At 40.8% G+C, this 18,232-nt stretch overlaps 1 protein-coding gene across 1 annotated transcript in view; it reads left to right on the top strand.

Moving 5' to 3' along the window:
• STAC (SH3 and cysteine rich domain) overlaps positions 1-18,232 on the top strand; it is a 381,506-nt gene that overhangs the window by 317,461 nt on the left and 45,813 nt on the right. The window contains exon 7 of the mRNA XM_082259518.1: positions 16,624-16,694. Within this exon, the coding sequence (XP_082115644.1) occupies positions 16,624-16,694 (71 nt within the window). The remainder of the gene's footprint in view (positions 1-16,623; positions 16,695-18,232) is intronic.

Here is an 18,232-nt window from a genome sequence, read left to right as displayed (position 1 = left end):
CCAATTTAACTGATCCCCAAAGGTTTTTGATTAAATAGCGGAATAGAAAATATGATCCAAAAAAAGTGTATGTATATCACACGTACACAACCACACTAGGCCCCAATTACTATTGTTTGTACCCCTAAAAGGCTAGATGAGGAGTAGGGGGAGTATGGAACAGGCAGCACCCTCAAACCTTCAGAAGTATGAGATGAACCCCAACAACTTGGAAAGGTGGATCTCTCTCACACGTACCGACACAGACTATCCCGCAATTCAATTGATCCTCAAAGGTTTTTATTGAATAGCGGAATAGGAAATATGATCAAAAAAAGTGTATGTATCTCGCACGTACACAACCACACTAGGCCCCAATTACTATTGTTTGTACCCCTAAAAGGCTAGATGAGGAGTAGGGGGAGTATGGAACAGGCAGCACCCTCAAACCTTCAGAAGTATGAGATGAACCCCAACAACTTGGAAAGGTGGATCTCTCTCACACGTACCAACACAGACTATCCCCCAATTTAACTGATCCCCAAAGGTTTTTGATTAAATAGCGGAATAGAAAATATGATCCCAAAAAAGTGTATGTATATCACACGTACACAACCACACTAGGCCCCAATTACTATTGTTTGTACCCCTAAAAGGCTAGGAGTAGGGGGAGTATGGAACAGGCAGCACCCTCAAACCTTCAGAAGTATGAGATGAACCCCAACAACTTGGAAAGGTGGATCTCTCTCACACGTACCAACACAGACTATCCCCCAATTTAACTGATCCCCAGAGGTTTTTGATTAAATAGCGGAATAGAAAATATGATCCCAAAAAAGTGTATGTATATCACACGTACACAACCACACTAGGCCCCAATTACTATTGTTTGTACCCCTAAAAGGCTAGGAGTAGGGGGAGTATGGAACAGGCAGCACCCTCAAACCTTCAGAAGTATGAGATGAACCCCAACAACTTGGAAAGGTGGATCTCTCTCACACGTACCAACACAGACTATCCCCCAATTTAACTGATCCCCAAAGGTTTTTGATTAAATAGCGGAATAGAAAATATGATCCCAAAAAAGTGTATGTATATCACACGTACACAACCACACTAGGCCCCAATTACTATTGTTTGTACCCCTAAAAGGCTAGGAGTAGGGGGAGTATGGAACAGGCAGCACCCTCAAACCTTCAGAAGTATGAGATGAACCCCAACAACTTGGAAAGGTGGATCTCTCTCACACGTACCAACACAGACTATCCCCCAATTTAACTGATCCCCAAAGGTTTTTGATTAAATAGCGGAATAGAAAATATGATCCCAAAAAAGTGTATGTATATCACACGTACACAACCACACTAGGCCCCAATTACTATTGTTTGTACCCCTAAAAGGCTAGGAGTAGGGGGAGTATGGAACAGGCAGCACCCTCAAACCTTCAGAAGTATGAGATGAACCCCAACAACTTGGAAAGGTGGATCTCTCTCACACGTACCAACACAGACTATCCCCCAATTTAACTGATCCCCAAAGGTTTTTGATTAAATAGCGGAATAGAAAATATGATCCAAAAAAAGTGTATGTATATCACACGTACACAACCACACTAGGCCCCAATTACTATTGTTTGTACCCCTAAAAGGCTAGATGAGGAGTAGGGGGAGTATGGAACAGGCAGCACCCTCAAACCTTCAGAAGTATGAGATGAACCCCAACAACTTGGAAAGGTGGATCTCTCTCACACGTACCGACACAGACTATCCCGCAATTCAATTGATCCTCAAAGGTTTTTATTGAATAGCGGAATAGGAAATATGATCAAAAAAAGTGTATGTATCTCGCACGTACACAACCACACTAGGCCCCAATTACTATTGTTTGTACCCCTAAAAGGCTAGATGAGGAGTAGGGGGGGTATGGAACAGGCAGCACCCTCAAACCTTCAGAAGTATGAGATGAACCCCAACAACTTGGAAAGGTGGATCTCTCTCACACGTACCGACACAGACTATCCCGCAATTCAATTGATCCTCAAAGGTTTTTATTGAATAGCGGAATAGGAAATATGATCAAAAAAAGTGTATGTATCTCGCACGTACACAACCACACTAGGCCCCAATTACTATTGTTTGTACCCCTAAAAGGCTAGATGAGGAGTAGGGGGGGTATGGAACAGGCAGCACCCTCAAACCTTCAGAAGTATGAGATGAACCCCAACAACTTGGAAAGGTGGATCTCTCTCACACGTACCGACACAGACTATCCCGCAATTCAATTGATCCTCAAAGGTTTTTATTGAATAGCGGAATAGGAAATATGATCAAAAAAAGTGTATGTATCTCGCACGTACACAACCACACTAGGCCCCAATTACTATTGTTTGTACCCCTAAAAGGCTAGATGAGGAGTAGGGGGAGTATGGAACAGGCAGCACCCTCAAACCTTCAGAAGTATGAGATGAACCCCAACAACTTGGAAAGGTGGATCTCTCTCACACGTACCAACACAGACTATCCCCCAATTTAACTGATCCCCAAAGGTTTTTGATTAAATAGCGGAATAGAAAATATGATCCAAAAAAAGTGTATGTATATCACACGTACACAACCACACTAGGCCCCAATTACTATTGTTTGTACCCCTAAAAGGCTAGATGAGGAGTAGGGGGAGTATGGAACAGGCAGCACCCTCAAACCTTCAGAAGTATGAGATGAACCCCAACAACTTGGAAAGGTGGATCTCTCTCACACGTACCGACACAGACTATCCCGCAATTCAATTGATCCTCAAAGGTTTTTATTGAATAGCGGAATAGGAAATATGATCAAAAAAAGTGTATGTATCTCGCACGTACACAACCACACTAGGCCCCAATTACTATTGTTTGTACCCCTAAAAGGCTAGATGAGGAGTAGGGGGAGTATGGAACAGGCAGCACCCTCAAACCTTCAGAAGTATGAGATGAACCCCAACAACTTGGAAAGGTGGATCTCTCTCACACGTACCAACACAGACTATCCCCCAATTTAACTGATCCCCAAAGGTTTTTGATTAAATAGCGGAATAGAAAATATGATCCCAAAAAAGTGTATGTATATCACACGTACACAACCACACTAGGCCCCAATTACTATTGTTTGTACCCCTAAAAGGCTAGGAGTAGGGGGAGTATGGAACAGGCAGCACCCTCAAACCTTCAGAAGTATGAGATGAACCCCAACAACTTGGAAAGGTGGATCTCTCTCACACGTACCAACACAGACTATCCCCCAATTTAACTGATCCCCAGAGGTTTTTGATTAAATAGCGGAATAGAAAATATGATCCCAAAAAAGTGTATGTATATCACACGTACACAACCACACTAGGCCCCAATTACTATTGTTTGTACCCCTAAAAGGCTAGGAGTAGGGGGAGTATGGAACAGGCAGCACCCTCAAACCTTCAGAAGTATGAGATGAACCCCAACAACTTGGAAAGGTGGATCTCTCTCACACGTACCAACACAGACTATCCCCCAATTTAACTGATCCCCAAAGGTTTTTGATTAAATAGCGGAATAGAAAATATGATCCCAAAAAAGTGTATGTATATCACACGTACACAACCACACTAGGCCCCAATTACTATTGTTTGTACCCCTAAAAGGCTAGGAGTAGGGGGAGTATGGAACAGGCAGCACCCTCAAACCTTCAGAAGTATGAGATGAACCCCAACAACTTGGAAAGGTGGATCTCTCTCACACGTACCAACACAGACTATCCCCCAATTTAACTGATCCCCAAAGGTTTTTGATTAAATAGCGGAATAGAAAATATGATCCAAAAAAAGTGTATGTATATCACACGTACACAACCACACTAGGCCCCAATTACTATTGTTTGTACCCCTAAAAGGCTAGGAGTAGGGGGAGTATGGAACAGGCAGCACCCTCAAACCTTCAGAAGTATGAGATGAACCCCAACAACTTGGAAAGGTGGATCTCTCTCACACGTACCAACACAGACTATCCCCCAATTTAACTGATCCCCAAAGGTTTTTGATTAAATAGCGGAATAGAAAATATGATCCCAAAAAAGTGTATGTATATCACACGTACACAACCACACTAGGCCCCAATTACTATTGTTTGTACCCCTAAAAGGCTAGGAGTAGGGGGAGTATGGAACAGGCAGCACCCTCAAACCTTCAGAAGTATGAGATGAACCCCAACAACTTGGAAAGGTGGATCTCTCTCACACGTACCAACACAGACTATCCCCCAATTTAACTGATCCCCAAAGGTTTTTGATTAAATAGCGGAATAGAAAATATGATCCCAAAAAAGTGTATGTATATCACACGTACACAACCACACTAGGCCCCAATTACTATTGTTTGTACCCCTAAAAGGCTAGGAGTAGGGGGAGTATGGAACAGGCAGCACCCTCAAACCTTCAGAAGTATGAGATGAACCCCAACAACTTGGAAAGGTGGATCTCTCTCACACGTACCAACACAGACTATCCCCCAATTTAACTGATCCCCAAAGGTTTTTGATTAAATAGCGGAATAGAAAATATGATCCCAAAAAAGTGTATGTATATCACACGTACACAACCACACTAGGCCCCAATTACTATTGTTTGTACCCCTAAAAGGCTAGGAGTAGGGGGAGTATGGAACAGGCAGCACCCTCAAACCTTCAGAAGTATGAGATGAACCCCAACAACTTGGAAAGGTGGATCTCTCTCACACGTACCAACACAGACTATCCCCCAATTTAACTGATCCCCAGAGGTTTTTGATTAAATAGCGGAATAGAAAATATGATCCCAAAAAAGTGTATGTATATCACACGTACACAACCACACTAGGCCCCAATTACTATTGTTTGTACCCCTAAAAGGCTAGGAGTAGGGGGAGTATGGAACAGGCAGCACCCTCAAACCTTCAGAAGTATGAGATGAACCCCAACAACTTGGAAAGGTGGATCTCTCTCACACGTACCAACACAGACTATCCCCCAATTTAACTGATCCCCAAAGGTTTTTGATTAAATAGCGGAATAGAAAATATGATCCCAAAAAAGTGTATGTATATCACACGTACACAACCACACTAGGCCCCAATTACTATTGTTTGTACCCCTAAAAGGCTAGGAGTAGGGGGAGTATGGAACAGGCAGCACCCTCAAACCTTCAGAAGTATGAGATGAACCCCAACAACTTGGAAAGGTGGATCTCTCTCACACGTACCAACACAGACTATCCCCCAATTTAACTGATCCCCAAAGGTTTTTGATTAAATAGCGGAATAGAAAATATGATCCCAAAAAAGTGTATGTATATCACACGTACACAACCACACTAGGCCCCAATTACTATTGTTTGTACCCCTAAAAGGCTAGGAGTAGGGGGAGTATGGAACAGGCAGCACCCTCAAACCTTCAGAAGTATGAGATGAACCCCAACAACTTGGAAAGGTGGATCTCTCTCACACGTACCAACACAGACTATCCCCCAATTTAACTGATCCCCAGAGGTTTTTGATTAAATAGCGGAATAGAAAATATGATCCCAAAAAAGTGTATGTATATCACACGTACACAACCACACTAGGCCCCAATTACTATTGTTTGTACCCCTAAAAGGCTAGGAGTAGGGGGAGTATGGAACAGGCAGCACCCTCAAACCTTCAGAAGTATGAGATGAACCCCAACAACTTGGAAAGGTGGATCTCTCTCACACGTACCAACACAGACTATCCCCCAATTTAACTGATCCCCAAAGGTTTTTGATTAAATAGCGGAATAGAAAATATGATCCCAAAAAAGTGTATGTATATCACACGTACACAACCACACTAGGCCCCAATTACTATTGTTTGTACCCCTAAAAGGCTAGGAGTAGGGGGAGTATGGAACAGGCAGCACCCTCAAACCTTCAGAAGTATGAGATGAACCCCAACAACTTGAAAAGGTGGATCTCTCTCACACGTACCAACACAGACTATCCCCCAATTTAACTGATCCCCAAAGGTTTTTGATTAAATAGCGGAATAGAAAATATGATCCCAAAAAAGTGTATGTATATCACACGTACACAACCACACTAGGCCCCAATTACTATTGTTTGTACCCCTAAAAGGCTAGGAGTAGGGGGAGTATGGAACAGGCAGCACCCTCAAACCTTCAGAAGTATGAGATGAACCCCAACAACTTGGAAAGGTGGATCTCTCTCACACGTACCAACACAGACTATCCCCCAATTTAACTGATCCCCAAAGGTTTTTGATTAAATAGCGGAATAGAAAATATGATCCCAAAAAAGTGTATGTATATCACACGTACACAACCACACTAGGCCCCAATTACTATTGTTTGTACCCCTAAAAGGCTAGGAGTAGGGGGAGTATGGAACAGGCAGCACCCTCAAACCTTCAGAAGTATGAGATGAACCCCAACAACTTGGAAAGGTGGATCTCTCTCACACGTACCAACACAGACTATCCCCCAATTTAACTGATCCCCAAAGGTTTTTGATTAAATAGCGGAATAGAAAATATGATCCCAAAAAAGTGTATGTATATCACACGTACACAACCACACTAGGCCCCAATTACTATTGTTTGTACCCCTAAAAGGCTAGGAGTAGGGGGAGTATGGAACAGGCAGCACCCTCAAACCTTCAGAAGTATGAGATGAACCCCAACAACTTGGAAAGGTGGATCTCTCTCACACGTACCAACACAGACTATCCCCCAATTTAACTGATCCCCAAAGGTTTTTGATTAAATAGCGGAATAGAAAATATGATCCCAAAAAAGTGTATGTATATCACACGTACACAACCACACTAGGCCCCAATTACTATTGTTTGTACCCCTAAAAGGCTAGATGAGGAGTAGGGGGAGTATGGAACAGGCAGCACCCTCAAACCTTCAGAAGTATGAGATTGTGTTCACTGTACCCCACAAAGATTGAGTTCACTGCACCCCACAATGATTGTGTTCACTGCACCCCACAAAGATTGTGTTCACTGCACCTCACAAAGATTGTGTTCACTGTACCCCCCAAAGATTGTGTTCACTGCACCCCACAAAGATTCTGTTCACTGTACCCCACAAAGATTGTGTTCACTGCACCCCAAAAAGATTGTGTTCACTGCACCCCAAAAAGGATGTTGTTCACTGCACCCCAAAAAGGATGTTGTTCACTCCACCCCAAAAAGATTGTGTTCACTGCACCCCACAAAGATTGTGTTCACTGCACCCCAAAAAGATTGTGTTCACTGCACCCCAAAAATGATTTTGTTCACTGCACCCCAAAAAGGATTTTGTTCACTGCACCCCAAAAAGGATGTTGTTCACTCCACCCCAAAAAGATTGTGTTCACTGCACCCCAAAAAGATTGTGTTCACTGCACCCCACAAAGGATTTTGTTCACTGCACCCCAAAAAGATTGTGTTCACTGCACCCCAAAAAGGATGTTGTTCACTGCACCCCAAAAAGGATTTTGTTCACTGCACCCCAAAAAGATTGTGTTCACTGCACCCCACAAAGGATTTTGTTCACTGCACCCCACAAAGATTGTGTTCACTGCACACCAAAAAGGATTGTGTTCACTGCACCCCAAAAAGATTTTGTTCACTGCACCCCAAAAAGATTGTGTTCACTGCAGCCCAAAAAGATTGTGTTCACTGCAGCCCAAAAAGATTGTGTTCACTGCAGCCCAAAAAGATTGTGTTCACTGCAGCCCAAAAAGATTGTGTTCACTGCAGCTCACACACAGAAAAATGGATGTGGATCACTGACACCTGCCTATCTCCAATCCCACACCACACAGCAATATCGATTGTAGTTTGTAGAACACAGTTTCCCTAAAATTCAGCAGACTCTGTCCCTAACAGGATTGAGAAGAGATCGTAGATCAGGATTGAGTGCAGACCCCACCCCCCACACAGCAATATCGATTGTAGTTTGTAGAAGACACTGACCCTATAATTCAGCAGACTCTATCCCTAAAATGACTACAACTCGCCCTGCCTAAACACTCCGACCTGTCCCTCAATTCTATCCGGACACAAATGGTTTTTTCCTGCCTATCTTTCCCTAATCAGCAGCCAGCACGTTGATGTGTGCTCTGTCCCTGAATCTAAGCAGCATAATGACGCCGCTGCGGCTGCCTCGAACTTATAAAGACTTGGTCACATGCTTCAGACGGCCAATCACAGCTACTGAGACATTTGCAGGCATGGCTGGGATGGCTTAAGGCACACCAGTTAAACGATTGTTGATTGGCTGTTGAAAGCCCGCCATGAAAAGAGCGCCAAAGCATGCAAAACCCGGAAATAAAACGACCGAACACGGATTTTTACCCGAACATACAGTAAAGTGTCCGTGTCCGTGTTCGGGTACAAAAAATCCAATTATTCGGTACGAACACGAATAATACAGTCCGTGTTCGCTCAACACTATTTACAACCACTTTAAGTCTATATACATTACAGCAATGGCTATGTGGCTTTTCTCATGGTAGGTTTCCAGATGGTAACAACAGTGGACCATGCCTGCATAATGTGTGTTTAAAGGGACACTTGTGACAGGGAGACAATGCCAGAGCACAATTAGGAGTCAGAGACAGAGTGTTGTCAGTCTATAACATGAGATGCCTGAATAATGAACCTAATAACAGGATCACCGGGAATTATTGTAATGATAGCTGCATAGTTTAAAAAGTGGGAAATTACTTTTTGAAATTACATTAACATGTTACAATTTTGAGAGATTTTAGTGTTTGGGTTAATATTTATTTTTTCAGTTTATTACAGTGATTGTAAATGATCACCTTGTAAAACAGCCCCTTCAGTTTAAAATAGAAATTAAAGAAAAACATTTGTGTATAGGTATTAAACAAAATATTGAAATACCTTTTTTCATATGTGATCACATTCCCTCTGTTCTCAGCTGCATAAGAGCTAGGGGAAGGAGAAGCTGCATTATGCTGAATTTCCCAGTGAATGGTGGGTGCGGGAGGGGGGGGGTGACAGTTCAGTACAAGTCTGATCATTGGAGGAGAGCAGGCTGAGTTCCCGGCACAGCTAGAGAAGTGACCACGGTGTGTTCTCCTGCTCGGTGTAGTCAGTTTTTAATAAGGAAAGCAGAGGGACTGGCAGTAACACCAGGGACTTCACACAATGGAAGCAATACAATGAGAATAGGATTCTTTTTCATACAAGTACATGGTACAGCAGGCACATATCAGTAATATGAAGTGTTGGGGTGACATACACTTTAAGACTTTGTAGTGGCAGTGCAAACTTTTCTTCTTTGTTTTACTATTTAAATTGTTTGTGCACTTTTCATGTATTTTGAGGATGTTAATACCAATAATGTGTTGTGGATTTATTTTAATTAGGCAGAATGATGAAGTAGAAATGCTTTTAACGGTCTGATATAGGGCCATTACCAGTCACAGCTCTTAAGAGTGCTGCTTATTTATGTTTTAGTTGTGTTCTGTGTCACAGCAATATAAGAGGCTGCTAGGAAGGTTTGATAGGAGGTGTTGATGCTTTCTGATTGTGGTTTGGCAAGGGCTTCTGTTGTTTTTCATTTTGTCAGTAGCCACAGTGTTTATGCCATGGGAAACATTTAGCAGTAACTGTATTTGTGTCATTTGAAATAAAAATTTAAGCTCCTCAGCCATCAATAGTATCACTCTTACTACTACTGCTTCTAATATTACAACTACTTCTAGCATTAATCAAATCAGGACAAATAACAGAAGGTAAGTAACCATTGGGGATGATTTACTAAAGACAAATAGACTGTGCAGGTGGCAAGTGCAGTTGCATTCAGTTTCCCTAGAGCTTAGCGAATGTTGTGACATTCTTCTGATTTTCATCATTCAATCATGTGCAAGCACTCATGCTGTTTTTTTGTTTTTGTTTTTTGTGTTTTTCCAAAGCAAAACTTCACTAAGACCCCGTTCACCCCGGAGGCCACCTGACTTGCTGGGGCGACCTGTGAAGTCACGGTGCGCAGCACGCACCGCGACCTCGGAGCGGCCAGCACAGACTTCATATCATTGAAGTCAATGCAGGTCGCTCCAGGTCGCCCCAAAGAAGCTCCGGACCCTTTTTCTAAGTCGGAGTGACTTGTGTCGCTCCAATTAGAACGGGTCCACAGCTACTCTATGGCAGGCGACCTACGGCGACCTGTCAGGCAACCAGGTCGCCTGACAGGTCGCCCCAGTGTGAACGGGGTCTAAATGTGGTAAAGCTTCACTTTGTAAAAAAAAAAAATGAATTAAATGGAAAAAAAACAGCATTTATACTTGCATGTAATTGGATGATGAAAATCAGCAGAAGTCACCACATTCACTAAGCTCTGGGAAAAATCAGTGCAACCACACTGGTAGTCTATTTGCCTTTAATAAAACAATCCCAATACATCTAAATCTAACTGTCCCCTTTTTTTCTGACTAGAAATCATAGTCATCAGTGCACAAAAAACCCAGTTATCACAGAAAATAAATGATAAAGATTGGGACAACTTTACTCTATAACAGTAACTTAAGTGGCAAACCAAGGGGGCAGGAAGCAATAGTGTCTACTATATTCCAAGTGATTATTTAATATAAAGAATTGCTGTCTACATAATAAACCATTCACATTAGAGTTTAATTAAAGGCATTTGTTTTAGATTTAGATTTGTCCATTTTGTTGCGGCCTGTGACCCATGAACAGGGAGTTTCACTGTCTCTGTTTGTCCGAATCACCAATGTCACTGAAAAAAAAAGTAGGAGTGAATCCAAAATATTAAATTGCCACAATAAAGAGTCATAGTGGGGAAGTCTTCTAATGGGGAACACTTGGTCCAGTGGTAAATACCTAAGAGGCGATATGCTTCACATTGGAAAGGGAAACTTCAGTTGAATCTACAAACCAGGAAAATAACTCTATCTATTGAGACATGGATTGAAATAAAAAAGATCCCCTACTGTATCCAAATATGGAAAAAAATAAGTTTATATTTTTAGATTAAGATAGAGTGGTGTGAACCTCTGCCAATTTTGTTGCTGTCTGTGACCCATGAACAGGGAGTTTCACTGTCTCTGTTTGTCCGAATCACCAATGCCACTGAAAACAAAAGTAGGAGTGAATCCAAAATTTTAAATTGCCACACTAAAGAGGAATAGTGCGGATGTCTTCTAATGGAAGCACTTGGTCCTGTGCTAAATACCCAAGAGGCAATACACTTCACATTGTAAGGGTGGACTTCAGTTGAATCTACAAACCAGGAAAGGAAATTTATCTATTGAGACACAGATACAAAAAAAAAATCCTCTACTGTATCCAAATATGGAAAAAACTGTTTTGCCCTTAGATATACTTTAACCCTCAAAATTTTAGATTGTATGATCTGTGCCAATCAAGATAACCAGTCAATGTACAGCAATAAAAGCAAGTATAGGTGCTCCTAATGTAGCAAATTCTGGTGCCATAAACAAAACTAACTGTAACTGTGCTGACTTGTAAATGATATGCAAATGTGCCACAGGTGTATTCCTTGAATCTTGTTTGTAACAAAATATCAATAACTGCTTATAGTAAAAAGATCCTGTAAGGTTGATCTACTAAAACTGGAAAGTGCAAAATCTGGTGCAGCCCCGCATAGAAACCAATCAGCTTCCAGGGTTTTTTTTTGTTTTGTTTTTTGTCAAAGCCTAATTGCACAAGATGAAGTTAGAAGCTGATTGTCTACCCTGCACAACTGCACCAGATTTTGCACACTCCAGTTTTAGTAAATCAACCCCCCATCTCTAAGCCATAGCACAGAACAGCAATATCCTGCAGGTTTATTCTCCTTCACCTGTTGTGGTTGGTTTAATAAAGACGTTGAATATGTTCACTTAGCTTAGTTAAGGCAAAGTTACATCCATTTATAAATAATCAAGGGAAATTTGGAAAAAAAAAAACAGGATTTTTCCTTGCATGATTGAAGTGAATACAGTTTCACAGTATTAACTAAGCTACGTATACATTCTAAACTCTTTTTTGTAAATAAACCCCTATTGAAAAAAAAATTACTTACTACTGTATGTGGCTGATATTTAAACAGTTGTCAAGCTGGGTGATTAAATGAGGCTGAGTGAAAAACAGGGCTGGATATCTTCAAATCTTTATACCTAATACAAAAACAAATAAAGTTGCCAAAAAATTTTTTCTATATCTTTTCATGTGACAACACTGAAGAAATTACATTATACAGTAGTGAGTGTACATCTTGTATAACAGTGTAAATTTGCTGTCCCTTCAAAATTACTCAACACACAGCCATTAATGTCTAAACTGCTGGCAACAAAAGGGAGTACACCCCTAAGTTAAAATGTCCAAACTGGGCCCAAAGTGTCAATATTTTGTGTGGCCACCATTATTTTCCAGCACTGCCCGAACCCTCTTGGGCATGGAGTTCACCAGAGCTTCACAGGTTGCCACTGAAGTCCTCTTCCACTCCTCTATCACTCTTCCACTCCTCTATCACTCTTCCACTCCTCTATCACTCTTACTACTACTGCTTCTAATATTACAACTACTTCTAGCATTAATCAAATCAGGACAAATAACAGAAGGTAAGTAACCATTGGGGATGATTTACTAAAGACAAATAGACTGTGCAGGTGGCAAGTGCAGTTGCATTCAGTTTCCCTAGAGCTTAGCGAATGTTGTGACATTCTTCTGATTTTCATCATTCAATCATGTGCAAGCACTCATGCTGTTTTTTTTGTTTTTATTTTTTTTTTACCTTTCAACTAATTGTGTTTTTCCAAAGCAAAACTTCACTAAGACCCCGTTCACACTGGGGCGACCTGACTTGCCGGGGCGACCTGTGAAGTCACGGTGCGCAGCACGCACCGCGACCTCGGAGTGTCAATATTTTGTGTGGCCACCATTATTTTCCAGCACTGCCCGAACCCTCTTGGGCATGGAGTTCACCAGAGCTTCACAGGTTGCCACTGAAGTCCTCTTCCACTCCTCTAAGACAACATCATGGAGCTCGTGGATGTTAGAGACTTTTCGCTCCTCCACCTTCCGTTTGAGGATGTCCCACAGATGCTCAATAAGGTTTAGGTCTGAAAACATGCTTGGCCAATCCATCACCGTTTAGCAAGACAGTGGTAGTCTTGGAGGTGTGTTTGAGGTAGTTTTCATGTTGGAATACTGCCCTGCGGCCCAGTCTCTGAAGGGAGGGGATCATGCTCTGCTTCAGTATGTCACAGTACATGTTGGCATTCATGGTTCACTCAATGAACTGTAGCTCCCCAGTTCCGGCAGCACTCATGCAGCCCCAGACCATGACACTCCCACCACCATGCTTGACTGTAGACAAGAGGCACTTGTCTTTGTACTCCTCACCTGGTTGCCGCAACATATGCTTGATACCATCTGAACCAAATAAGTTTATCTTGGTCTCATCAGACCACAAAACTTGGTTCCAGTAATCCATGTCCTTAGTCTGCTTGTCTTCAGCAAACTGTTTGCAGGCTTTCTTGTGCATCATCTTTAGAAGAGGCTACCTTCTGGGATAACAGCCAAGCAGACCAATTTGATGCAGTGTGTGGCATATGGTCTGAGCACTGACAGGCTGACCCCCAGCCTCTGGCAGCACTTATACGTCTATTTCCCAAAGATAACCTCTGGATATGACGCTGAGCATGTGCACTCAACTTCTTTGATCGACCATGGCGAGGCCTGTTCTGAGTGGAACCCCTCCTGGTAAACCGCTGTATGGTCTTGACCACTGTGCTGCAGCTCAGTTTCAGGGTCTTGGCAATCTTCTTATAGCCTAGGCTGTCTTTATGTAGAGCAACAATTCTTTTTTTCAGATCCTCAGAGAGTTCTTTGCCATGAGGTGCCATGTTGAACTTCCAGTGACCAGTGTGAGAGAGTGAGAGAGTTAACATCAAATTTAACACACCTGAGACCTTGAAACACTAACGGGTCACATGACACAGGGGAGGGAAATAGGCTAATTGGGCCCAATTTGGACATATTCGCTTAGGAGTGTACTCACTTCTGTTGCCAGTAGTTTAGACAATAATGGCTGTGTGTTGAGTTATTTTGAGTGGACAGCAAATTTACACTGTTGTATAAGCTGTACACTCACTACTTTACATTGTAGCAAAGTGTAATTTCTTAAGTGTTGTCACATGAAAAGATATAATAAAATATTTACAAAAAAAGTGAGGGATGTACTCACTTTTGTGAGATACTGTATATGTATATATATATATATATATATATATATATATATATATATATATATATAAGCAAAGATAAGTTAGTCATCAACTCTGCACACTCTGTTCTACCCTCCTGTCAGAATGTTCCCTGTTGGCACATGTGCCTGCAACAGAGCCATAATTGGCTCTTAGTGCTGCCCCTTCTCTCCCTGTTATTGCAAAAGAGGCTGGAATTAAATACTCCAATAGTTAAATGTACTATGCTCTCCCTTTAAAACTGCCTTTTAAAAAATGTTCATAAATCAGCACTGAGAAAACCTGATAAGTGATGCCATATTTTTAAGGAGAACGTTTTGTGAAATGTTTACTGTCCTTTCTTTTCATGTCCATCGACAGGGTTCTTAGTATCATAAGCAGGTAAAATTTATGTTTCTTTTCCATTCACAGGCTGCATATATAAGCCTAGGACACTTTCATTATAAGTCTTGTTTGCCAGGAAAATTGCATGTCTCCATAACAAAAAAACTCAATGCACCTTAATGCTAAATCTGGCACTTTGGCAAGTTAGCTTGCCAAAATGAAGTGGTTAAAGTAGTAAGATGATGAAAGCATTCTAACAATTCAGTATCTAACAAGCCATGGCTGCAAGTCAAAATGTTAGTATACTTTCTTTTCCTATTATCTGGTCAGAATTCTTAATATTTCCTGTAAAGTGTTACTTCAAACTTTACAACTTTTCTGACAAATCAAATATTGTAAACAACATGAGTGAAAAATGTAATACCAAAGGAACAAGAACTCAATTCTGTGTGATAAGCTCCAGTACATTCAAACTTTCTTTTGTGAAAAAGTTAACAGCATTCATTTTTTTTTTTTTGCCCATAACCATAATACAGGCTTTTTGTATCCACAAATTCGGAAATTGAAATGCACTTGTTTGCATGGGAATTTGCTTACAGATGACCACAGAATAATAAATACTATAACATTAAACAATAAGCATTTTATTAATATTATATAAAATGTTAAAACATTTTGCTTTAAGACACTATGGAATCCATTTCTGTAACTGTGGATGATAAGGCCCCATGACAAAACTGTAAAGGGGCCCACTTGTTTTTCTAATTTGGCAATTCAGAAATACAGAACGCTCCTTGTTTTCCAAAATTTTTAAGTGCGTAAATTAATTTTATTCAAAAGTATTGGCCCAAGCATCCTCACCCACACTAGGTATGACCATTGACATACTCAATGACCATGGAATACCTTTTTGCTACAACTCTTCTCAAAATTAACACGTTTCAAGACCAATGGCAATAGTGGCTACTAGATTCTAGAGCCATCAACTGCTCTAAACCCCCATTTAGATGATACCATGAGTTAGATGCTATCATACAATATATGACCCTCCTTTGAAACACATTACTAAATGTTTTTTTTACTAAATTACACATTACATTCCCATCCGGGAATGATTTCTCTTACAATACCACACTAATATAGTCACCTTGATACTGACTTACTCTCCCCCTGCTCTTCCTTCCCTTCTCAAGATTACCCATCCCTCCATTCATCTACCCCCCCCCCCCCTCCCTCCCCGATGGCACTCTGCTTATGCGAAATATGCTGAACTATACACTATATCTTCATTTTACCTCTTGTCTTGTTTGGGGCACAGTTGTTTTCATCTTTGTAACAATACTGGAGTGGACCCTCCCCTCAAACCCCCTGCCACCTCTAGATGCCCCCTTTTTTTCTCTTTTTTTTTCTCCTTTGTGAAGCATTTAACATTTTTTCATAAATTTGAATAAAGAATATTGAAACAAAAGTATTGGCCAAATGCTTTTGCTACCTATATAAATCAATGTGTAGCTAGACAGCTCCTTGCCCCTGTGCTTCTTAGTCCTATAGTGGTGGCATGGTCAGCTGTAGCAATAGTTGTAGTGATATGACTTTATGTGGAGTTACCACATAACAAAAGAAAAAACAAGTCACAAGATTTCTTCAAATATAAGACTAAAGAAAAAATACAATATAGAAAGCTAAAACTCACTCACTAGTGCTCATACCACACGTTGTATGCTCTTTGCAATGACTGCACTTTAATATAACAGGATGAATCAAGGGAGAATCTAATGTTTCCAATGTTCTTCTAGCTGGTAGGATGGATTCCAAGAACTACAATGTGTCTGGTGGGTATGCTTAAATGAGTGTTTTGGGGCAGGAATGCATTGTATTTTTATTTAACAAATCATAGGTACCACAGATATTTTCAAATTATGCTAATGGTTATGATGTACCATAATAACAAATAGACTAGGTCACTGTTGCTAACATGTTCTGTATGTATTCTTCATTCATTAACATATGCACAATATGTTTTCATTTGTTCTTGTTTTTTTTTTCTATTGTAGTTTTTAGCTACTTAGAAAATGGTACAGAATCTTACCTTGAAGAAGATCAAGCAAAAGGCATATTATCACCGGTAATACTATTTCTATATTTAATTATGTTCACTCCAAGTACTTGTAGCTGAAAAATTATGTAATAAATTGTAACACTTATTAGTAGTTAATTTGTAACAAATTTTTACCACTTGCCGACCAGGCTTTTTCTGGCACTTTTTGTTTACAAGTTTAAATTTGTAATTTTTGCTAGAAAATTACTAATAACACCTAAACATTATACATTTTTTTTTTTTAGCAGAGACTCTAAGAAATAAAATGGCGATTGTTGCAATTTTTTATGGCACACGGTATTTACGCAGCGGTTTTACACTTTAATGAATTTTTTTTAAAGACACAATATTTACCCCCATTTTTTTGTATAATGTTAAAGGTGATGTTATGCCAAGCAAATAGATACCTAACATGTCATGCTTTAAAATTGTGCACGCTCGTGGAATGGCGACAAACTACGGTACTTAAAAATCTCCATAGGCAATGTTTTTAAACACCTTTAGAGTCCATTCACACTGCCACGACTTGTGAGGCGACTTGTGTGCACTCAAGTCGCCCCAAGTCGCTTCACATAACAAAAGCAATGTTAATCAATGAGTGCCCTCTTAATTGGCACTACTGAAGTCGCTCCGACTTCTGAAAAGGGTCCTGTACTACTTTGAGGCGACTTGTATCCGACTTGTCCCATAGACTTCAATGGGAGTCGCCTCCTTATCTTATTTGAAGCGACTTGTGTTCCGACTTGTGATCCGACTTTCCAAAAAAAAGTCATGCCTGCCTCAAAAAATGCTGATAAATGCCTGCAACATAAACGCCCAGGTGGAGAGGAGCCCTATGCCTGTGCTACTAAAAATTCTAAGAAAAATTATCTTTTTTTCTGGTTCTGGACATGCTACAGAGATGAAACTTCACAGGTACATTTTTTAGACCCCCCAGACACTAAATCCAAAAAAAATCATGCCTGCCTCCAAAAATGCCCGATAAATGCCTGCAACAAAAAGGCCCAGGTGAAGAGGAGCCCTATGCCTGTGCTACTAAAAATTCTAAGAAAAGTGATCTTTTTTTCTGGTTCTGGACATGCTACAGAGATGAAACTTCACAGGTACACTTTTTAGACCCCCCAGACACTAAATCCAAAAAAAGTCATGCCTGCCTCCAAAAATGCCCGATAAATGCCTGCAACAAAAACGCCCAGGTGGAGAGGAGCCCTATGCCTGTGCTACTAAAAATTCTAAGGAAAATTATCTTTTTTCTGGTTCTGGACATGCTACAGAGCTGAAACTTCACAGGTACACTTTTTAGACCCCCCAGACACTAATCCAAAGAAATCTAATTTTTGTTTTTCAATAATTTTTTCAATAATTGGCTCTCTATCAAAAACGACAATTTTTAAGAACTTTTTTTGTGTGATTGAGCATGACCCAGAACCATCATATTCTGATTGGCCAAATACAAAGTCGTACAAAGTCGTCTATCATACAAGTCACGCTGAATACGCGCAAAGTCGCGCTGAAAGTCACGCTTACAAGTCGCCCCTTATGAGGCGACTTAGAGGTTGCGGCAG

This window comes from Pelophylax lessonae, assembly GCF_965119305.1.
Source record: "Pelophylax lessonae genome assembly, chromosome: 5".
NCBI lineage: Eukaryota > Metazoa > Chordata > Amphibia > Anura > Ranidae > Pelophylax > Pelophylax lessonae.
The sequence above is the reverse complement of the archived record's forward strand: the minus strand, read 5'-3'. Positions and strand labels throughout refer to the sequence as shown.